Here is a 24,846-nt window from a genome sequence, read left to right as displayed (position 1 = left end):
AAAGATGTCCCAAATCCTTGGGAAAAAAAGGTTTTAAGGAATTATTCAAACAAATTTAAAAAAAGCTACCTGCAAACATTGGTTATATCTGCTCCAGAATAGCCTTCAATCTTTTCAGCAATGCTTTCCAAGTCAACACCATCCTCTAATTCAACTTCCCGGAGGTTTATCTTAAGAAGCTCTGCTCTTCCGTTCGCTGTGACAGACAAAACAGAAATATGTTACAAGGTCCTTTAATTCAACATTTTTCACAAAGGCAGCAAATAAAGGAAGTAAGAAGATGCGGCAGACAGGGATGATCGTATTTAATCTCTTGAAATAATGTTACTAGAGTTTAGTATGTGTTGGTGTGCAACAGTCAGAAAAGAAAATTCTAGACAATTTGCATGTTAGGTGGATTTGACTTTAAGATCAATTCACCTATAGATTTCCAATCCAAATGCATTAAGGAAATGGCACAAGTAATGTGTTGATAGCCAAGACTCGAGAGACCACACACATTATTACACAATGTTCCTTCTGCGGTACTTCACGTCCCGTAACAACGCAGTAATCCCACTGCTAAGGGGAAAATCATTAAGTAGTCTGAATTTAGAAATACATATTCTGGCATGTTCTTTAATATCACTGCAATGTTTTTTTTATCATCTGAGAGGAACATTGTCACTGATAGGGCTCCCAAATGCAAACACTGCAATACAAGCCTGTGAAAAAAATAAGTTTCTAGAACTTTTATGAGGGGGGCTACCAGCTGTGAAAGATCAGACAGCAGGGATACAGGAGATCAAGCACTTGGTTCTCTTCTGTGATCAATGAGGCTAGGTTTCCACTTGTTTGGTTTTTTTTGCTAAAAACGCCCATAAAAACGTCAATTCAGCCACACGGCGTTTTTTTTAGTGAAAAAACGCTGCGGCCAGATGTTAGCTGTTCTTCAATAGGAAATCGCAGAATGCCATATCCACTTGGCGTTTTTCTGTTTGGCGTTTTTTCAGTCCTGTTTGGCGTTTTTCTGCTTTTTTGGGCTCTGTGGCGGTTTTTCAAAATCGCAGCATGTTGACACTCTGGCGTTTTTTGCAAGGAAATCTTGGCGTTTTTCTCCAATAGAAGTCTATGGGAGAGAAAAAACGCCATGAAAAAGCCATGTGGGTTTTGCCTTGGAGTATTTTATGGCGTTTTTTTCCACAGTTACAATGCAGAGGATGGACCCAGTATCTGTGTGTCCTACGAGAAATAGGCTGGAAACAAACAGTTTCACACAAAACAAAGTTCATATTGAATTTTACACCATTGGGAACAAACATGCCATTACAAACAAACATACGCGACGCATCAACTGGATCCTGCGTGCCAAAAGCAACAGCAAACAATTTGCACCATCATTTGGGGCCAATCTTCCTAGAGGAGCAGACATTCGGAATAAAGCATGCCTTACAAACCACAGAAAAGAGACAAAAGGGTCCGCCGGGGCGTGTTTAAGTAGAACTCTACCAAGGAAATGACATCAGGAGGGGGCAGATACTTGCCATTTATCCTAATCCCTTTTAGCTGGGTGAAACTTCTAACGTGTAAAGGCTGGAAAAACTGCCTAAGGTCAAAAAAGCAATTTCCACAGAAAGGCTAAAACTCCAGAAAAAACGCCAAAACGCAGGAGAAAGCAGTGGCAGTTTTCTTGGCGTTTTTCATCAAGAAAAAAACGCAGGCCAAAAACCCAAGTGGAAACCTAGCCTGACCATGATGTGGAATTTTTAATGTACTGCATGCACGTTAACGTGTAGGCTGAGAAACACGTTCATCATAGCCAATTACACTGTTGGAAGACAGGGATCTTAACAGGACTGATCGGGCAACTGAACAGGTAGCACATTATTTACTGTACAATATGATGCATTGGGGGAAAAAAAAGGGAATATAAAGCCAGATTCTTGGTGGTATGAGCTTCACATATCGTCTGTTCTCTAGTGTTAATGTATTTTATCAGTGTAGATCTTCGGTCTTTGTCTTTTTGCCTACTCTCCATGACGGTTACATCATTTAATGAACTTTTTGGTGATGTATTGGTGCTTAGTTACTATATTTGTGAGTTGTAGTAAAATATAATATTCCATGGACTTCACTAATGCTTCATGAAGGTTCTGCCCCAGGGCACATTCCAGGCAAGACGATACAAGATGGCCCTGCATAATTCAAAGGGATATCTTTTTAAAAGAAATTTCACTAGCGTAGGCATCATGATGGGTTACTTTAGGCCTACTTGCACAAGACATTTTCTGGAAGGTGAGACTATCAAAATTGGTAACAGAATTAGTTTAACCATTTCTGGAAGGATATTCCATTCTATTTAAGAAAAAGTTATTTTACATGCAGACCCTGCAGCGCAAGTAATAGTCCTAGGTGAAAGATGAACACGAAGCTACCATAATTTAGATTTTTTATTCCCGTCTGGTAGTAAACGTCCTTGAACTTGAAGGATATTATGGGAAAGGGAATTAATAACATATGTCGTGATGGCGGTCTGGATTGTACATTCTGGATCCAAGAGTATTGCTGTAGAACTCAACTGTAATTTCACATCCAGTATCCAAAAAACATCAAGCTTCTGGAAGATCATTAGTTTACCTTTAAAAACCATACATAACATTTGTGCCACACTAAATTTTACAGATAGCTTAAGACTCCTTGATATTGGCAGAACGCATCAGAGCTGGGAATGAAATATCTGCGGTATGTCAGGAAATCCTAATTCAAATGACCAGGCTGCTGCATTCTGATATAGCCAAAGTCTAGACAGAGTAGTTACAAAGACAGACCATCTGAATTACAATGACACAAGCCTTCAAGCCAAGGCATGTGTCTCATTTGGTTAAACACTGCAAAAGCTTTCAAATACCAATAATCTGAAAACTTTACAAACCTTTGCTTGTAAACATCCAGTAATATCAAAGACCCATTAAATAAAGTAAATAATTAGAGGGGTTCACTCTCAAAGATTTTTTTTTGTTCTATACATTTTGGAAGCTGAATTGCTACATTTTGCCTGTGCCTGAGAATAGGTGCACATGACATTTTAATGACTGATTTTATTATTTGTTTAATTTATAGTATTTGTATACTCTGCCGTATTACTCTCTCATTTCTTATTTAAATCACCTTATTCTGGTGTTGCTTCTCTATGTAAGCTGACAAGTATAATTAATTTGCTGCTAGTGAAGCATAAAAAATAAGACAGACGAAGAAACCATAGAGCTTTAAAAATTCTACCGTATGCTGGAAAACTGTGATAAAAACATCACTGCCTAAAAAAAAAAAATAAGAAAGAAGTGTTTTTCTTCTAATACCTTGGATTGTCTCTATGATATAAGTCAGAGAAATGAAAGACCCTTAGTGAAGGATGGCGGGATACTTGGACTGCTACACTTTAAACATAGCCATTGGCAGAAAACGCATGACCTGAGCGGACAGTCCTTGGTAACACAAATCTCAAAGGGTACGCGACACATATTTGAGGGTTGATTTTCCTATTATTCCTGGGAAATTGTCCTTTGTAGTGATTATTGAAACAAATTGATCCAGCTGAGAGCCTTCCCGTGGTTCTGAATTACCAGCATGCATTTCTAATACGTTGTAAGCTACCAGAAGCTGTGCCAGTATGTTTTAACCCCTTCGTGACAAAGGCTGATTTTACTTTTTGTACCCTTCGTGACAATGGCCTTTTTAACATTTCTGCACTGCTCGTGTTTAGCTGTAATTTTCTTCTTTCCCGTTTATTAGATATTGTTTTTTTCAGGACAAAAAGGGCTTTCTTTAGATGACATTGTGTTGATTGTATCATATTATTTACTATTAAAAAAAGTATAAAATATGGTGAAAAATTTAGAAAAAAAGTTTCTAACTTTTAGTTGAAAAATCTTTTACTCATCTATAAAAGGTAATGAAAAAACCTGCTAAATCGATTCTACTATTTGTCCTGAGTTTAGAAATACCCAATGTTTTTATGTTTTTTTGTTTTTTTTCTACACATTATGGGGCAATAAGTACAGGTAGCGTTTTGCTATTTCAAATCCATTTTTTCCAAATCTGGTAATTCTTCCCCCCATGTGCCATTTTGGGTATCTCTGAAGCCAGCCAATGCAATTTACCCCATCAAGTCATATATTTTTGAAAACTAAACAGCCCAGGGTATTCCAAATGCTAGTATTTTAACCCTTTCCAAGCACTAATTCTACCATCAGCCTTTGTCAAACTTTATGGTAGTAATTTTTTTTGCATTTGTTTTTCCACACACATTTTACTTCAGGTATGAATAAACAGGTTCTGGTATATGTCACTATCACAAAACACCCCAATATGTGTTCAGCAACATCTCCTGAGTACAGCGATACCTCACATGAATGATTTTGCCTGGCTGTTTGGGGGCAAAAGGGCCACATTTGGGGCAAGCGCATTTTCAATGTTGAACTTTGGCGTTTGGCGATCAACTGCCCATGTCCTACTTGGTACATCTTTGAGCTGGGCCATTTCAGTATGCCCAATAAAGCCATATATTTTTGAAAACTAGACACCCCAGGGTATTTCATCTCTTTCCCTGCACCATACTTACCACCAGTCTTTGTCAAACTTTGTGGTAGTCATTTTTTTGCATTTGTTTTTTCACACACATTTTACTTCAGGTATGAATTAAAAGGTTCTCGTATATGTCACTATCACAAAACACCCCAATATGTGTTCAGCAACATCTCCTGAGTATAGCGATACCTCACATGAATGGTTTTGCCTGGCTGTTTGGGGGCAAAAGGGCCACATTTGGGGCATGCGCATTTTTCAATGTTGAACTTTGGCATTTGGGGATCCACTGCCCATGCCCTATTTGGTACATCTTTGAGTCGGGCCATTTCAGTGTGCCCAACAAAACCATATATTTTTGAAAACTAGACACCCCAGGGTATTTTAAATGCTGGTATTTTAACTCTTTGCATGCACACATTTTGCCACCAGAATTTTTTCAAAGTTTGCAGTAGTATTTTTTTGTGTGTATTTTTCCCCCACACACCTACTTTATGTATGAATTTACAGCTCCTGGTTTAGGACGCTGTCACACGACACCCCAATATGTGTTCAGCAACATCTCCTGAGCGCAGTGATACCCCAAATGCATGGGTTTGTAATTTTTGGGGGGAACTAAAAGGCCACATTTGGTACGTGTGCGTTTTTCTAATTGGAAATTAGATGTGTGGCCATCCTTCCCCCCCGTGTTATTTGGGACATTGTTGAACCCGGCCAATTCAATTTACCCCATCAAATCATACATTTTTTAAAAGTAGACACCCCATATGCCAGTATTTTAACTCTTTCCATGTGAGAATTGTTTTAAGCTAATATGCTAATTTTAGGACTTGCTCACAAAAATATATTTTTTCTATATATATTTTATTTATTTTTTGCCTTTTTTTAAAAAAAATTGTAACATTTTTTTTCAACTTGAAGTTCCCCTGATAGTGACATCAGTGGGAAATAATTTTTACAATTTTTTTCTAATTATTATTAATTTTATTTTTTTACTAATCACACTGTGATTAGAAAGCTGGGCTCCATTGACTTGCATGGTTGAATGCAGTACCTGTATTCAACCTGCAAGTGGAGCCAGAGTTCTCTAGAGGGTCTGGAGACCTTCTAGCGAACTTTTTCGTCGTTATTGTTTTTTTTCCCGGGCCGCCGCCATCTTGCTGATGGCGAAGATCACCGGCAGCTGCGGTCACAGTCCATCCCAAGGTAAGTGTTTGGTGTCGCTGGATGCCTCCTGATCGAGGCATTCCAGCGACACCATTTAAGTTTAGGAGGTGATCGTTGATCGCCTCCTAAACGCTTTTAAAACGGGCGTCCGCCGCCATACAAAGTATGGCGGATGTTGACGCCCCGGGGAGGGGCCAGAGACGGTCCTGGCGCGTCAATTGTAGTTAACGACTTGATTTTCCGTGAAGTGCCCGGACCGGCAATTGTCATTAAGGGGTTAAAATGTATTAACGTGTATTTCACAGATATTTTCACTGTCCACTATGGGATCTGCTTGTGGTAGATTAAAAAATGTAAGGTTATTTTTATTCTTTTATTTTTGGAGTAAAGCAGCGTTCATGGATCATCTAGAAATATTATCGAGCACTGTTTCAGCTTTGGGTATTTGTGAGTACCTACTTGACGATTTTTCATTATTTTACGCAGTTTTGTAATTTAAATGGACCCCTTCTTCCTTTCTTCCTTTATTATAAACGGCTTCTTTGTTTGGCTTGTGTGGATATGTTCTTGGAAGGTTTTTTGACATTTGTATGACAATTGAGGGACTTCAAGCTTAGTGTGGTGTTTGAGCAGGGAAGATCATCCACAATACCACATGACTGAAAACAATGGCAGCCTCCCGGTCTGCATGTGAAGGAAGCTTGTTGGGCCAAACCACTTTTTACCAACGCTAAAATATATCATTGTACACAGCACTGTACTTGCTCAAAGAAATTTCCCCCCCACAGTGGGACTCCCCCTTGAAATTTCAGTCAGAGGCACACAATCGTACTGGTGTATGCGCCTTTGCAACATCTAATTTGAGGTGAATATAAACTCTACATAATGATAAACATCCATGTCTATCAGTCTGAATACTAAATTAACGAGAACCAATTTCTAAGCAGTCTGTGGGACTGAGGCTACAATTATTTACATAAATTATAGCAAATGTGCCATTTCATAGAATAAAAACTAAATTTGGCATTATATTTTTGAAATTTAGATCAGTTATATTTGCCATAAGTCATTTTATCAATTTGATAGCTTATTCCCATACAATTAAACATCATAATGGTCTCCATTTATTAACAGCAAGTCAAATTACTAGTATTTTTATGGTGAATTTATTTTATGGAAAGGGACAAGCTGGCCCTGTACAATGAATAAATTATTATAGTTAGATTAAATGTTCCGGCTTGCCTACAACTCATGGTTCTGGCAAGTTATCAACCGTTTGAAGCACTCTGATACCAACACGTAAAACAGGGCTTTTTTGTATAGTCTATGACCTGCCTGTGAACACCACGTATCCCTATGTGCTACATAATTAATTTAAAAAAAAAAGCTACCGTATATTCCGGCGTATAAAACGACTTTTTAACCCCAGAAAATCTTCTCAAAAGTCGGGGGTCGTCTTATACGCCGGGTACTAACCGGTACTTACCGAGCCGGAGATTCCCACGAAGCCACGAATCTCTAGGGGAGGGGCGAGTGGAGAAGCCGCCTCCCCTGGGCCGGTCTTCAGGGCCACGCCGAGGTACGTGGAAGATCGTGATCTCCCCAACCAGCCCTGATCAGCAGGGCTGGTTGGGGAGATCACGACCTCCCTCTAACTAGCCCAACATTGGGGAGCTCGAGGTCTGGCACTTCAGACCTCGGCTTCCCTGCTCCCTAATCACTACGCGCCGGCTATTGATGCCGAGCGCGGGGATGACGTCATGTCCCGGCGCTCAGCATCAATTGCCGGCGCGTAGTGATGAGGGAGCAGTAAAGCAGAAGTCTGAAATGACAGACCTCGCGCTCCCGCAACTGGATGGAAGAAGGAAGATAGAAGATGAGAAAGGTAAGAGATGGGGAGAAAGGGGTGTGAGTGCAGTGTATGTATGTTGTGTGAGATGGTCAGTGTATGTGTATGGTCAGGTGTGTGTAAGAGCAGTGTAAGTATTTGTGTGTTTGTAAGCTGTAAGGTGGTGTGTGTGTGTGTATGTATATATATACACACATATATACACACACACACACACATATATATATCTACACACACACGCGTATATATGCCATATTATATATATATATATATAATATGGCATATATACGCGTGTGTGTGTGTAGATATATATATATATATATATATATATATATATATATATATATATATATATGTGTATGTATGTGTATATATGTGTGTGTGTGTGTAAGGGCAGTGTATGTATGTATATGTCTGTATAACAACCAGCCAATCACCGGTAAGGTACATCGCTTGCCGTGATTGGCTGGTTGTTGTATGCTGGGTAGAGGGGTAGTCTTATACGGCGAGTATAGCCCAAACTCTATATTTTAACTGGAAAAGTTGGGGGTCGTCTTATACGCCGGAAATATCTGTTTTTACTATTGGGTAGATCCATTCTTAGGCCTCTTATCAGTACTCGTGTGCAGACAAGAAGGGCATACAATCAGGATCATATCCTATTGGCACTGAAGTACCGTATATTCCATATTAGTCTCAGAGAACATAAAGGCTTAATAAATTAAATAACCTATGGTCCAACATTCACAGTGTTACATGTAAAATATAAGCCTTGAAGACCACATGTAGAACCATGAAGAACCTAGAAAAGTCAAGATTTATGGGGCCTTAGACCTTACACTACAAATGCTGAGCCATAAAAAGATCACAAATCACTTAAAGCAATCAACTAACATTGAACCTGGTGGATAAATCTCTCAGTTGCAGTGAAGCATGAAAGACTAAAGGTCTACCAAAATGATAGCTAGGTTGGTACCAATCGGGAACATAGTAACATGGATCCTTTATCTTTGGTGTTTACTTTTGCTCAATTACACTTGATATTGCAATGTTAAGGTAAATAATGGACTGTGGAAACTAAAGGTTTTAGATAATCTATAAAGGAATTAGAAACATAGCAGATAAGAACCGTTCAAGCCCATCTAGTCTGCCCATCTTGATCTAAAACTCAGGTCCTACTCAGCCCTTGTCTTGGGTTCAGGATGGCTTTATGAATGGGGTAAATTTCAATACAATACACATTGCAAGAATGTGTCTGACACCTTCTTCTGCAATAAACAGTCTTAAAACACAAGAACAAAAGCTGCAAAGATTTATATAACCCGCTCCTGACAGAAAACATTTACTTTGAAAAAAGCTTAAGGGAAACTGTGCCAATCCATACAGTAATTGCTGTGTTTACTCAAAACAGTTTTTGCCATTATACCTGTAGGTAAAGGTATATAGATCCTCTTTTCTAATCTTCTTCTTAAAGCCTCATCAATGTCCCACGGGAAATTGGTAGCAGCCAGAACCATAACCATTTTTGACGGATCATCATTTTCTAAGGCGCCTCCGACACCTGGGGTATTGGAACATGGATTTCAAGTTAGGAGAAAAAAAAAATAATTCAACAGTACAGCAACTGAACAGGACAAAAATTAGCAGAGCATAATAAAGTGTCAGTAATGGCTTAGATAGATTAATATAGTTATCTACAGTTGTTTGCCCTGTTGAGGCTGGAATTAGCAAGGGACCCAGCACCCTCCTCTATGTGCCATTGGTACGCCAGACTAACTGACGGGCTAAGAGGCAAACATGTTTTGTTATAGAAAAATCACTTTTTTTTTTTTTTTTTTAGAAAAATCAATGGTATAATGTATGTATTTAGTCAGACATACTTATACACATGCTCCATGTCCTCAAATTCCCTTTTAAGTTGCAAAAACTGCACATTTTATTGTACTATGTATTGTACTGGGCATATACACCTTGTTTTGAGACACACTTCACCGCATTGCCTCCTTTTCCACAGACTGCATGGATTTACACTTCTTATTTTTTTTTTTCTATGGGATACATACTATACCACAATGTAGCAAGAAATAAAGAGTTATGAAAATTACCGTCCATTTGAACAAGCAATTCCGACTTGACTCTGCGACTTGCCTCATGTTCATCGGATGTGCCTCTTCGACTGCAAATGGAGTCGATTTCATCAATAAAAATGGTTGTGGGCGCATAAAATCTTGCCTGAAGAGAAAGGAAAGGAAATGAAATGAAATGCAAACGTATAGAGGAAAAAAAAAAAATCAAACTGGGCTGCAGCATCATAAACATCAAGCTAGATAATCTACCAGGAACAAAAAGGGCACCTTTAGTGAAACCCCAAAACATTTAAAAACAGACAAGCTACTTTAAAATATTATTCACATACATTCATTTTATGTATAGTGAACGCGGTAACCATCCTGTTGTGAGTTGATCTCTCAGGTATATGTGAAGAAGTAATAGTAAGAAAGAATGGAGGAGTTTGGGCATATAACCCTTGTTTTGAGACACAAATTAATTTTCGATAAACAGACTTCACCATATTTTTCACACTCAATTCAAATCTTGTATTCAAATCTTTTAACAAGTTACAGACATTTTACTAAATTAGAATGTATAGGATTCGAATTTGTGGTTACACAAAGCCGTCTTTTTTAGTGCAGCAAAGGGAAATAAACATAGCCCAGAGCACAGATTCCCGAAGAGTGAACACTTGTGGTAACTCTCTATACAGTCATAAAATTTGTTCTTGAATAATAAAATATCTACTATAGTTCCACTTTTCAGCAGAAGCAATCAATTAGAATAGGAATTTGAATTGGGAACTGGATTTAGAATATGAAATAGGGAAAAACATGACTTAACACAGATTTTTAAAACCACAATGAATTGCTTCTCGTATAGATATCCATTTTTTAGGTCATAAGTGCAACTTAATAAAAATATCTTGTGATCATCTAAATCGCTTCAAAGCTGGACAGTCACATTTCGACAGAAGATAAGAGCCGTTTGGCTCGCCTACTCTGCAAGTCTCTTCCTTCCTGCTGTAAGACCTCAATTTTTGCTCCTAGTCACAACAGATTTATATCGTAATTGGTTATACAGTAAAGTATTTGTCCTCTTTCTCACCTTCCCTCCAAGCTTGAAATGTTGAGATTCTTTGGCGTTTTATAAACACATCCTTACAACTTCATTTCATTCCATTTTAGTAGCTCTCTCTACTCACTCTGAATGTCAATATCATTCTGGAGATGGAGTCTCCTCTCCAGTACTGCACACAATATTCTAGTTGAGGTCTAACCAGTGAGCAATAAAACACCATAAATCCAATTCCTCTTTATTACTAATTATCTACTAAACAATCTAGCATTCTTGCATTTCGTCCTGCGTTGTAATAGGACTTTAAGTCATAAGAAGTAATCACTTCCATGTTCTTTTCCTCTGTAGGAGATTCTTCTGTAGTCTTTGGATATTTGCTTCACCAGATGTACCATTTTAGATCCAACCATGAACATAAAACAGTTGCCCACTTATTATTTACCTAAATTGCTAAATCCCTAAATTCTTACCCCCAGGACTATCCATCCTTGTTGTAACTTTGTGTGTCATCATGAAAAAAAAAATTCATATTCCCATGGCATCCCATTAGAAACATGACCGAATGTTCTCCATTAATGGTCATCTGTTATTCAATTTATGATTAAAGGACCAAAGAACAAAAGTTACAGCAGCATCACTTACCATTTCAAATAACAAGCGGACCAGCTTTTCAGACTCTCCTCTGTATTTTGATGTTAACGTTGATGAGGAAACATTGAAGAAAGTTGTGCCGCATTCCGTAGCTACTGCTTTAGCAAGCATAGTTTTGCCTGTGCCAGGTGGTCCAACCATTAGAACACCCTGTGAAATATAGTATTAAATGTTTCTTCTTTGCTTGGAGGGGGTCTTGTCAATATAGTATAAGATATACAGTATATTTGCAAAATAAAAACTGAGCTACATGTGATCATTTAAAGAAAGCTAAACAGCCACAAACAGATATGAAAGATATGACAACCAACATTTCCCAGCAGCTTGAGGTTCGTATGCCATGCCATTAGTCTACTGCGGAGTTTAATCATTAAAAAGTAATCCTAGTGGGCTCCTTCAAGAAGAGCTGAACTTGTCCTCTATAACAGAAGGTCAGTGTGGCAGCCGTATTGCCGACCTCATAATGCATTATAATGGTCAGTGTCAGCCCTTCTTGCAGAAGCTGCTCAGTGTGGTTGGTCCTTCATTATAAACAAGAATCTTTTGTAGAAATAAGAGAAAAAAAAAATGGAAAGATGGATATCCAAGATATTAAAACCAAAATACTAATACAAATATAAAGGACAAGAACCCTTACCTTCCAGGGTCTCCGGATTCCTTTGAAGAAGTCTGGCATCCACATTGGAAGGACCACTGCTTCTCTCAATAACTTCTTTGCTTCTTCTAGATCAGCAATATCTTCCCTAATTAATTGTAAAATTTGGAATTAAAATAGAAATAGTCAAACATATAATAATGAATGTACAAATGGATAAGGTACCACAGAGGCCCACCATGAAGAATACATATTAAAGTACTTTAATATACAACATTTATCTGCAGGGAAGAAATCGGCACCCCAAGGGGCAGGGAGGGGGATACAATGTTATTACCATGAATATTATGTTATACGTTGTCGTGATGAATCCCTCAATTTCACCCAAGAAAAAAAATATATAAAACTCAAAAAAGCATTGAGATGGGGTTTAGAGATGGTAAAAATAAGGGGTGTTTTAAAGACTTAACTTATGATAATTTTAATGTGTTTTTTTTCGCCAATAGCATGTCACAAAAAAGGGAATGTGGATGCAGTAACTGAAATCTAAATTCACATGTAGTCCTGCTGGATTTGTCAGCTTAAATATCTCTTTATTCTGCTAAAAACTAATCATTAAAGCCTGTAACAGTTTTCAAAAGACCACAGATTTGCTGGCATCATGGCTTACAGGTTTTATGATATCTGTTTTATGTGAAGCATTTTATTGAGGATTTTCACTTTCCTGTTCAGACAAAAAAAATTAGGTTTAGGGCAACTTGTACTATCCTGCACATCATCCGGGGGTGGGGGGATAAACCAGGATTACACCTGGTAATCCATGTGGGAAAGAGATATAATAAAATAGCTCAAGCAGGCAAAATAATTTCTCGTAATTTATAAGAGCATTAAAACGGACACTTCAGCCCTCATATTAACTTTATGAATGTACACGATAAGTGCGTGGTCCCATTTCATTTTCGTGTGGTCTGCTTTGCAGTTGCATGGGGGTCCTGTAGAAACCCCCCAGGTGTAGTTGCCCCTTCCCTAACCCCAAGCTAAATTACCCTGCAAGAGATGCATTCAACTGAATGCATCTCTCTGCATGTGCAGAACTCACCTCTAGTGCAGGCTGTGGTGAACGCTGGGTGCAAGGGTCTGTTTAGACCCCAGTGCCCATGTGTAACGGCTTCCCGTTGATCTCAAGAGGAGCACTTCCCTGCAACTGATTGGCAGCTTCAAGGAGCCAATCAATGGCTAGAAATCTCAGATCATGGAGGAAGAAAGCATTTTTTTTTTTATTTTGGAAGTTTAATAGTTGGTACTTTAATGTGCATTCCTTTAGTAGGGGTATCAGGGAATTTGAATGTACCTTTACTATTTGCTCCAGTAATACCAAACACACTGTAAGGCTTCCAGCAATTCCAAAAATAAAAAGGACACAAAGAAATAACAATGGGGAAAATGAACTGCATATCAGCTAATGCAAGAAACAGAAAACTAACAGCAGAGGCCACAGCTGTGTGATAAGCAGAGCTAGACACCCTGGGGCCACTATGACGGCTTGGACAACAGTGATGTAATTTATGGGAGACGCTACTCTACACCTGACCTAAGGCAGGATACCTCCCCATCCCTGAAAAAACTGAGCCTCCCATGCCACAATCCAGCTGGATACAAAATAAAAACATATAAAGCTGTGAAAAGCATGTTTCTTTGATTTTCTTGCCCTAATTCTTACATACTAAATGATGGGAAAATTTGTTCTTGAAAATAGCAAAAAAAAAGTGGGTAGAAAAAGCTCCAGTCCCTTAGGTTCGCCACTGCAAATACCCTTGGCCATGAATGATTTTGAATATTTTTTTCTGATGATGGAAAGCAGGCTGAAAATACGCAGGTAAACCAAATAAATCAGGATTAGAAGACACGGTTTAGTAGCAATACCTCTGTCTTGGCACTTATGAGAGGACTATCTGCGTTGTGTTACTATAAGGAGCAGCACAATCTGTAGATTCAAAAACTTGGAAAGGGGATGTTTTTTTAGAGCAACTTAAGTCAATTGCAAATACTACATAATCATTTCAAAGTTGTTCCATTTCCTGTGACTTGGGAGTTATTTCTCCCCAGGCCTACTACTTTCATTCCCCAGGTGTGTTTCAAGGACATAATTTCTAATTTGTCAAATTGTGCCATTGCATGTGCTAATTCACATTATAATAGCCGACTCGCCTGTTGCTCTCCACTCAAGCTTTTTATCTACGGCGTTAATATTAGACATTTTATCTGATTTTACTGCTAATGTAGCCACTCTAACTGGAATACAAAGGCATTCCTTTATTTTCACCGTAAAATTTTAAATCATTGCAGAAAAAAAAATTAACGCAAGAGAGCCTAGTAAAGGGTATGAGCCAATATAATAGAGTCAAATACTATTACCTATGACTTTCAAACACACACCTTCAAATATAATTTTATGTATTTAACCTAACATACCCATGCTGTTCTTACTTTTCGGTTCTAAAAGGTTTTAAATCCAGTGATTATTTCACCTTCTATCTAGAAGATATTTATCTTTTCCTTGCTCTTCCTTTTAGAGTTCCTAGAGCCAAATCGAGCTCCAGAAAATGTGAGAAGGAACTTGAGAAGGTTATCATGCGTTATACCTTCATGGTGCAAACCAGAGGTCACTGACAAGGCCCGTGAAGGCCAAGCTGTACATCTGGGGTTGTTGGTTACCTTCTCCAGAGGAAACCTGCCTTGTATTTTGGATTTACTCAGGCCGAGACAGTCTTGTTTGAATTTGAAAATAAATCTGATCTTGTAGAGATGGTGCCCTCACTGACATACAAAAAAAAGACTAAATTCTCATTCAGTTATAATGAGTAATAATAGAAATATTACTACAAATATTAGCAAATTATAAAAAAACAACTCACCAATGCACATTGGGATTCCTGGATATGATGTCTCTTTCTAAGGCTTCAACTAGATCCTTGTCATATCCAGCACCATCAAACTTTCTAAGTTCACTATCTCCTCCAGCATCCTGGTGAGGTTTCCTGCCCTAAAAAAGATAAAATGTAAACAATTCGTGATATTTCTTCTGAAAATCCGGATATTGTAAAGAACCTTCAGATATTTATGGAACTTACCTCAAGACATCTTCAGTAATGTTGGGTGGAAGAGATACACAACATAAAAACATTTTAATAAATGAATCATGTTGATGTTAAGATCCAATCAGAACAGGGTCAGAAGTCTGATCCTATGCATTGAACAAAAATTGCGCAGGTAAATATAAATTATTTTCCCCATTCAGCCGTGCTTCTGGTAAAACGGGAAAGTCCCGTACATCTAACACGTGCTACATTGCATAAGATCAACTTAGCTCTAAAGATGGGGAGTCCCATGAGAAAGAACATGAATATTTTATTCTATTTGATGATACAGCCGTATAATATTGAATTAAAGAAAGCTGTTGTTTCTTTACAAAATAGTAAAAATAATTATTATTGAACTAAAATTTAGATCTGAACGACATTTATCAAACTATGGTGACAATGATATATTTGAATCTGTTCACATCATTACAATTATTCCTAATTGTAGATACCAAAACCTCTCTTACCAAAAACACTTCGAAACATGTAAGATTCTGACTTATTCCTGATTGCCATTAACATTTAATTGTCATGCGACACAAAAGCGGGTACTGGTAAATTGTTCTCTCGGAACTAAAAAAGCTTCTTAAATATTTCTGTGTGGTTTTTAAGAGATTGATCCTCCTAACAAACTAAATGAGAGCTCTGCTAACAGTTATTTTCTTAGTACACCAAAAAGTACAGCCGACGGGACCGGATACTTAAATCAGTTGCATTTCATTCTTCTAAGAGACAATCGCTACTTCAGATTGAAACACACTTGATGTGACTTTAAAGGGACACTTCTATGCACCATAATTTATCCTACAGCCAAGTGTCACCTTTAAAGTTACCCCCCCCCCCCCCGTGTAAAGGCATCGAAGGAATTAATCAGAATCTCCTCTATGTATTTGCACCATCCCCTCCCCCAGCTCCTTGGCTTGTAGGAGATTTGTTTCGGCGGCCTGCTCAAACACTGGCTTGCAAGGGTTTTCCAATGGTCCAATGAGACCAGCATGTGCAGAAAGTGTTCCCATGTTAATGGGAGTGGTTTCTTGCCAGTGATTGGCTGATGCACGATCCTTAATCAGTCTGAATCAGTATTACACTTTAGACTACTAAATTATACCAAATGCAAAATCAATCAAAAGAACATCCTAACAATTGACTATTTTTCACTTTTTCTGATCAAATGTGGAAGACTATTTTTATGTTATCTTATTTCAGGGGCATCTATCTCACAATGGCTTATAAAATAAGTTATAGAGATTTAAAGTGGTACCAAAGGAGCAGACATGGAAATCAGCGATCAGATACATGATGGGATATCCAGTAGTGTGAAAAAGTACAGCCTCTTTGAATTCTATGGTTTTAGATATCAGGTCTAAATATTAGTCTGACGGTCTGACCTTGGGGTGAATTTGCTGAGAAGTCCACTACTGGGAGGATTGGTCTTGAATGTTTTCCACTTTTGAATAATCTCTCTCACTGTAGAATGATGGACTTGTTGGAAATGGCTTTATAACCCTTCCCAGATTGATGGGCAGCAACAATTGCGTCTCTAAGATTATTGCTGATATCCTCTCTCTTTGGCATTGTGTTAACAAACACCTGAACGCCCCAGACCAGCAAACTGCTAAAACTTTGGCTTTTCTAGAGGTGGTCACGCTTGCTGATGAACTATTAATCAATGGCATTTGATAAGCAGCACCTTAATCCTCAGCCTACTCAGCATCTTAATTCCTATGGAAGCAGTAAGGGTGTACAAATGATTGTTATTATGTTCTGATACAAACCATATCATTCAGAGAGGTGTATTTTCTTTTTTTCACACAACTGTATGTTATAAGGTTCAGATGGAAATGAGGGTGGACAACAAGCAGAATACCATAGTGATTTGCTGTCAAACGTGGCTCTATATGATGGCTGTTACTAAACTAACGTAATTGTAAGTGAATTCCATGTAAAACGAGTTGTCATCATTGAGCCATGAAGGATTTCTTTTTCCATCATTTGGATTTTGTGACTATATGCGTCATATCTTTCAGCTGTCATTTGTAACATCTGTACAATCACATACGTAAAGTGCTACTGAAAAATACCCCGCCACCACTCTGACCCCTATCAGAATTACCCCAAGAGGTACAGGTACCATACCCCGGGAACACTCCACTGCGCATCCCACTCGGACAGCGCAACGGTTAAGGCATTTAGCTACTTGTATGCCGCATTTACCGGTAATTATTGGGTAAGTTCAGGGCATTCCATTAGCCAGCAGTGAAAAACATTATCTATTATAGCCCTGCCAAGTTAAAATTATGATAGACCAAAAAACCTCTATTCTGAGGACAAACCTGAGATAAAGAGTATGAATTTCAAAAATCTACACTCTCACGATGTGTGTCTATTTTTCAAAGCTACTTTTTGCCTGCCATCTAGTGACCAACGTAACAAGTAATGCTTTTTTGAGCAGATTATTTAGCTAAACAGGGGCTATATCTTATTCCAAACCTTTTTTGTTGCTGTTGTTACTCCCACAGAAGTATAACTACTGAAATTAATTAAAATTCAGAAATATCACACTATGTTACAGAGTAACATAGTAATTCAACTTGTGTTCATTAGCGCATCAAGCTCTACCCTATCCTTCCTGCTTTGATCCAAAAGGAAAAGCACCCAACAATTAACCTTTTTCAGATTTCTCCTTGGATCAAGAATGGGCAGTAAACCGTCACTTTAAGAATAGTCCAAAAACGAACACATGTAAATCAGAAGCGTTGCGATTCCTTAACTGAAGTGGTTCTGCTCCACCAACAGATCAACTCGCATGGCAGTAGCGATACACCTCTACTCAAAGCCCAATGCATTTCACGTGTCAATGGCATGACCATGCGATGGACTAAACAGACTGGACGTGTTTTGCCTTTGCTAGCGGGATGTTTTCAATTTATCTTTGTGGAGATTTTTTTTAACCGCTAGCACTATGAAGGCAGAACTCCTTTGTGATTTTATAGCAGATAGGCCGGGACTGTCGTCATCTGCTGTCGAATCGTTTGTTCCTGATACGCTGCCATCTGAGCGGAATAGTCTCTCTGAACACTACGGTGAATCTTCACAGCTATGTCTATGTCTATAATCGTTTTCAGATATCAGAGAGGAGCACTAAATTACGCACGTTCTACATTTCTGCCTGCAAGACGTATTCAACTGAAGAGAAACCTTTGCGTAATTAAGTCCCGAGAGTATTTTATAGGTAGCTGCAGGACTAGGATCTTTATTTTATTTAAATGTCATAAAAAATATCTTCCTTGGAGCACTTTACACCAGACCCCTAGAGATAAAGATGGGTTAAATAAACATATATTTGCCACGGCATTAACCCCTTAATGACAAAGCCCGTACATGTACGGGCTCAAAATGCATTGTTTTCAATGGGTTTAGGGACCTCCCATTGTCCTTAAGGGGTTAATAGGAGGACGGGCAACCCCCACAGGACCGCTATGCAGTCTGTGAAAATGATCAGTATAGCAAAAATAACCGCATAGCTTTTGCTGACACTTTGTTGCTAAGAGAACCTGCTGTTCGGCCTCTTTTTTTCTGCTTGCCAATCAACACACTAATGAGCAACCACCCTCATCCTAACTAAATATTCCTGCAGCCTGAACATTTTATTTTTACAAATATGTCATTTCCAGTAATATGATAATATACTAATGAAGGAGAGGTCTGGGGTTTATTCACTAAAGCAGGAGTTTGGTCAGTAGTAAGCAGAACTCCCCACCAATTTATTTATGCATTATCATACCCCTCAACATTGTAGGTGTTCAAACTGGGATACCCGTGTTGAGGAACGTGGTATAACCCATAGGCTACCCACCTACCACAGCTGACTAGCCACTTCAGAATGCTAGTCTCATGAGAGACTTAAAATCAGTGACAAGTATTCTTTGGGTGATGCAGGGCAGCGACCCAACCATCTACTCCACAAACGCCATAATCACAGCGACATTGTATACCCGTTCTGGGTCTCTTTAAGGCGTGCAGTGCTTTGTAATGAATCCTATGGAGGTTGGGGCAGCTCAGCAGAACCTTCATGGTGTAAATTGGCCCTTGTAACTAGCCCATTAAGCAGCACCACAGCAGTTTTACGGTCCTTGGCCTCACTGGCCTAGGTGAGAATACATTGTTGCCTACAAGCAAAGGACTCCATTCATATGCAAGGACAGTGAGGTAAGAGCAGGCCCGGACTGGCCATCGGGCATTTTCCCGGTGGGCCGGGCCGCGGCAAGGCCGAATTGACTTAGGGGCTGATGGAGCTGCAGCTGCAGGCCCCTACTTTAAAATAGGCCCAGTCAGAACTGGACTGACTGGGCCTATGCGGCCTCTACGGCCGCATTAACGCAGGGCATAAGGGGCACCTGCCCCTTAAGCCCGCTGCAACTGCGACTGGGTCCGCCACTCTAAGGGGCCGGGAAGCCCCCGCCAGGGCCGGCCTTACGGGTGTGCGGCCGCACAGGGTTTAACCCCTTCGTGACAAAGGCTGATTTTACTTTTTGTACCCTTCGTGACAATGGCCTTTTTAACATTTCTGCGCTGCTTGTGTTTAGCTGTAATTTTCTTCTTTCCCGTTTACTGAACCCACACACATTAGATATTGTTTTTTTCAGGACAAGAAGGGCTTTCTTTAGATGACATTGTTTTGATTGTATCATATTATTTACTACAAAAAAATATAAAATATGGTGAAAAATTTAGAAAAAAATGACTGTTTCTAACTTTTAGTTGAAAAATCTTTTACTCATCTATAAAAGGTAATGAAAAAACCTGCTAAATAGATTCTACTATTTGTCCTGAGTTTAGAAATACCCAATGTTTTTATGTTTTTTTGATCGCCTCCTAAACGCTTTTAAAACGGGCGTCCGCCGCCATACAAAGTATGGCGGATGTTGACGCCCCGTGGAGGACGTTAAATAAAGTAAAAAAAACACAAAACCCCGATGTTTTAATTTAAGCCCTGTGTGGCCGCAGACCCCTAAGGCCGGCCCTGGTGGGGGCTTCCCGGCCCCTTAGAGTGGCAGACCCGGTCGCAGTTGCGGCGGGCTTAAGGGGCCCTGCGTAGAGGTCGCATAGGCCGAGTCAATCCGGTCCTGACTGGGCCTATTTTAAGGTAGGGGCCTGGAGCTGCAGCTCCATCAGCCCTTAAGAAAATCCGGCCCTGCCGCGGGCCCGGCCACAGTTGGTGCTTGCTCCGGCAAAAAGGTAAGTAGGGTGAGGGGGGGGGTGCAGTGAGAAGGGGGAGAGGGGGGTTAGATAGTGAAAGGGGGTACATAGTAGAAAGGGGGAACATAGTGAGAAGAGGCAGATAAGATGGGGAGAGGGGGGTAGTGTGAATGCGTATGAGAATGAATGAATAAATGTGTGGATGAATTGTGTGAATGCGTATGACAATTAATGAATTCATGTGTGGATGAATTGTTTGAATGATTTGTGAGACTGCATTAATGAATGTATTAATGATTTGTGTGAATGAGTAAATACAAAGATGGTACATGAAGGGTGGGCTTTAACAAAAAATAAATAAATAAATATGGGCTGCTCAGGCTTAAATGCCCGGGCCTATTTTTTGTCCCAGTCCGAGCCTGGGTAAGAGGTATCTGGGCCAGTGCCCCCAAAAACAAACAAAAAACATGACTGTCGGATGGTATAAATTATGAAAGGCTGGTGTGGTGAAATTTTGGGAAATCTCACTAATTCAAAGTATCACAGGCTCACCAAAGTCCTTTTTTTTAGAAAAAGGTTACTGGGGAATCCACTACATCATACAAACCCTCCCAAAAACTCCAGCTTCAGCAAAAAAACATTTTGGTGTTTATAAGAAGTACACATTTCTAAATAGATGTCCTCATCAGGAAGGTTTACAAAGTACTTGATCCACACAAGTATTTTATATAAACAAAAGTCACATAAAAACATACTGCATGTAGATATCTAGAACTTGATAAACATATTTTTCTAGTCATTTATTCTTACCTTATCGTCTTTACCACGTGCTCTGTTAGGGAACTTGTCATTTTTTGAAATGGGATGTGCTTTCCCGACAGGTCCGTGAGGCTGGACCGATGGAGATTCTTTTCTCAAGGGTCTTAAATCTCTGTTGGGACGTCTAACTTGCGGAGGAGCCCTGAAATATTGAAGCTGATTTGTAAAAAGTACAAAACACACTATGTATGGCTGTAAAGGGAATTTTGTTTATACCCTTCCAAACTAATGTTTCTTAATGTGTGTAATATATTTATATAGCACCATCATATTCCACAGCACTGTACAATTGGTAAACACATCATTACAAGTTATGTATAGCATAACAATTTGGATTTACAGAAAGAAGACATAAGGGAGGGCCCTGTTCAATTGAGCTTCTAGAAGGTATGGTATCATACAGCCTCAGAGAGCTGTTGTGTATGTATTTTGGGCATATATATGGGTCCATGAGGAAGAAGAGTGAGAAAGGACAGATCAAAGCTACAACTCAAAGAGGGAACACGTGCTGTAAATTCAACGCAGCCAAGAACAGCTACATTAAATACACAGTTAAATCCCTGAAGGCAATCAAAAGGGATACTCTTAAGCAAAGGGTATTAACTTGTATTCTGATTGCAAAAAACCTAACCTAACCCAAAGAAGTGTTATATGGGTAGACCAGACAGTGTGGTCTCGGTTAAGCCAGGCTCAGCTAGGTCTGGCATGTAGGGGTATATTGGATTGTAAACTATCTAGGTTTTCGTCAGGAATATTATATGTAACATTGTTTCTTCGTTGTTGCAGTTCTTAAAATGAAGCATTGGGGTATATTTTCTGTAATCTCATCGGTACTAGATACCATATGTAAAAATAAATAAAATAAAATAAAAAATCCTATTGACTCCCAGTGATCTGGACATTGGTAGCTACAGCCCATTGGTCCTCCTGGAACATTTTTTGCAGCTCTATTTCCCATTGGACCATAAAAAATGTTTGTCAGATTGGTTTGTTACAGTAGTGTAGAATACACACAGAAGCTCCATCTCGCAGGATGAGCGGAGGCAGAGGCAAACTTTCCATGTGAAGTCGGACTGGACTGGTTCAGTATGACAGATTGGAGAATATGTTTAATTCTTATGTAGGAAAGAAATAGGATGATTCCAAAGTAAGATTGTACATCCAGAAAAGGTCGGACTGATGAGTTGTGTACATCTCACAGGAGAGTATGGATGGAAATGACCATTTTTTCACATTGAGATCATCAAAAAAAGTGCTAATGAGTACAGTCTTAATCAATGCATTTGAGCGGCGAAATTGTGGTTTTGAGGTAGCCACCATAGTCTTGCCTGCAAACAGCCCAAGCTTATGTTTCTAAGGACCAATGGTTTTAAGGCCAGGACAAAAATGAGCAGAGATAGAGGGCCGCCCTGTCGGGTGCCATCAGTGATAGGGAGACTGTTGGAGCTAAAGCCTGAGTTTAATACTTCTGCTGATGAAGCTCTGTATAGTGCTAGAATAGATGAAGATTATGGGCTTGTGAGTTCTTCCTGTTTCTAGGTAAAAAAGCTGTTCTGATTTCTCTTGAGTGCACTTTTGTTTAGATGATGCCAGTGTCTAAGAGTTCTGCTCACTAAAAACTTGTTGGTAGCTGGAATGAAACACGAAATTCATTCTTTAAAGCGCCTCATAGCCGGACCTCTCCTAACAAGCAGCTGCTCTCAACGGTGGCCAGGCTATGCCCCATACTAATACTTTGTTATATATCATTAAAAAAAAAATAATAATAAAAAAAAGAGTGATACGGGGTTAAATCACATTTTATGTAGTATTAGAATAGATTATGAAACCTTGGCTATTATTAAAAGATGCACTTATTTCAGTCACCCGCAATCAATTATGGATACCAACATGACATACTGATTGAGAGGCTCAGGTATCTGTAAGTATGAATGATTCGGGTGCAGACTGAGACGCTCCTTGTGCATGATAGGAGTGTCATTGCTATATTAAATATATATGGTTACTAACAACAATCACACTCCTATCATGCCCAGGCAGCCAGTACATGCTGGATCCTGGGCATCATAGAAGTGTGATTGCTGATAGTAATCATATATATATTTAACATAGCAATGAGACTCCTATCATGCACAAGCAGCCAATACATGCACATAACCTACACCTTGTACTCAAATTCTATAATATCTCATAATCAAAACAAGGTCTATATGTGAGCAAACAAGTTTTTTCAGCAAAAGAGAAAATCTCATACGACGAGGAGGCATCTCGGTGCCTCGAAGATGATTATAGCTTCCAGAACATAAGACACTGACTTGCAATATCACAATCCCTAGACATTTATTTCAACCTCAAACAAAGGCGCGCACACACCAAGAATCAAAAACGCCTCCAGCTACAAAAATAAAACCGTACAAAAGAAAAACAAGCAACAGAGCAGAGACTGGCGTCACAAACGATATGAGCCGTATACACGTATATGATAGACGCTGCACGGACACTCACCTGTGCTCTGCTGGGACAGGGGGAGGCCACACGGCTGGATCCTTCACAGGCTCGTCCTGCAACGCTACGGGGAATTCGGCAGGTTTCTCGATTTTGAAGGATTCTAGTGTGTTTATAATGACTTTAACTTGTTCATACTCCTCCGCTAACTCCTGACACACCTGGAAAGAAAAAAAAAGGGAAATAAGAACTTTCAAGACTTCGATTAAATGCAGAAATGGTAAAATAATAAAAGAACAGGCATTCTATAGCCTTTTCTCAGAATACTGTACAGTTTTAGACAAAGCCTGATAGTCTTGTCACATCTAAACCACTATGTTCTAATTTACCAGGAAAATGTGGATCCCTTACAAATACCAGAGGGACAGTTTAATGTCCCGGACACCTAAAATATAATAATGCATATTTAAGTACTGTGTGGGTAACCCTAACCCTCTTTTACAGACTTTACACATCTAAACAGATCCCTGCATGCAAAGCCAACGCTGGAGCCGACTTCATCACATGCAAAGAGAAGCCAAATGCATCTCTGTCAAGGCATTTTGGGGGGGGGGGCGTCCATTTGGGGCATTCTACAGAATCCCCCGTTCATTTGGAAAATGGACCACATGAGAATTTAAAGGGAACACACACCTATCACATGCATTAAAGAAGCCGGAATGTCCCATTAGGTCAGTGACCAGAATGATTCTTACTGTAGAACAAATCCAAAAGACATACTAGGCACATGTAAGACTGAGCTGGATCACCCTAACAAGAAACTTAATTCAGCTATAAACTCCAAACAGAAAAAGTTACAGGGGGAAAAAAGAAACTAAGAACAGTAAAAATAACAGTGCTAAACATGGAACACGGGATTCACCTGCTGCCACTTGACTTTCACTACAGGATCTCTAATAGTCTGCAGGTGTTTCTGGATCTGTTGGATGACACCCTGGTAATAAACCATCGAGGAATCGTAATTTCCAAGGAGGGCATATTCCCTTCCCTTTTTAGCATTATCGCAGATCTCAGCCAAGTTCATTTTAGGGGACCTATACAGAAAAAAAAAAAGAGAAAAAAGTATTTATAAATAATAGAACAAAAATATAAAAAAACAAAATGAAGTATCACACCACCTGATGCATGAACAGGTTAATCAATATAATTGAACTGCTGCGAGTGCGAGAAATATAAAACATTTCTTGTTAATTGTCATTGATGCTGGAGAGGCACACCGGGTCAGTGAGTGG

At 39.2% G+C, this 24,846-nt stretch overlaps 1 protein-coding gene across 1 annotated transcript in view; it reads right to left on the bottom strand.

Moving 5' to 3' along the window:
- LOC149273204 (katanin p60 ATPase-containing subunit A-like 1) overlaps positions 1-24,638 on the bottom strand; it is a 27,769-nt gene extending 3,131 nt beyond the window's left edge. The window contains exons 1-9 of the mRNA XM_089506602.1: positions 24,477-24,638; positions 23,615-23,775; positions 21,101-21,251; positions 14,867-14,994; positions 11,994-12,099; positions 11,348-11,506; positions 9,682-9,808; positions 9,003-9,137; positions 70-196 (exon numbers count right to left, since the gene is read on the bottom strand). Coding sequence (XP_089362728.1) covers positions 70-196; positions 9,003-9,137; positions 9,682-9,808; positions 11,348-11,506; positions 11,994-12,099; positions 14,867-14,994; positions 21,101-21,251; positions 23,615-23,775; positions 24,477-24,638 — 1,256 coding nt within the window. The remainder of the gene's footprint in view (positions 1-69; positions 197-9,002; positions 9,138-9,681; positions 9,809-11,347; positions 11,507-11,993; positions 12,100-14,866; positions 14,995-21,100; positions 21,252-23,614; positions 23,776-24,476) is intronic.
- Positions 24,639-24,846: the final 208 nt, after the last annotated feature.

Source organism: Sceloporus occidentalis, unplaced genomic scaffold (genome assembly GCF_023333645.1).
Source record: "Sceloporus occidentalis isolate IW3139 unplaced genomic scaffold, rSceOcc1.0.p SCAF_397, whole genome shotgun sequence".
Taxonomy (NCBI): domain Eukaryota; kingdom Metazoa; phylum Chordata; class Lepidosauria; order Squamata; family Phrynosomatidae; genus Sceloporus; species Sceloporus occidentalis.
This window is presented reverse-complemented; position numbering and strand designations above follow the sequence as displayed.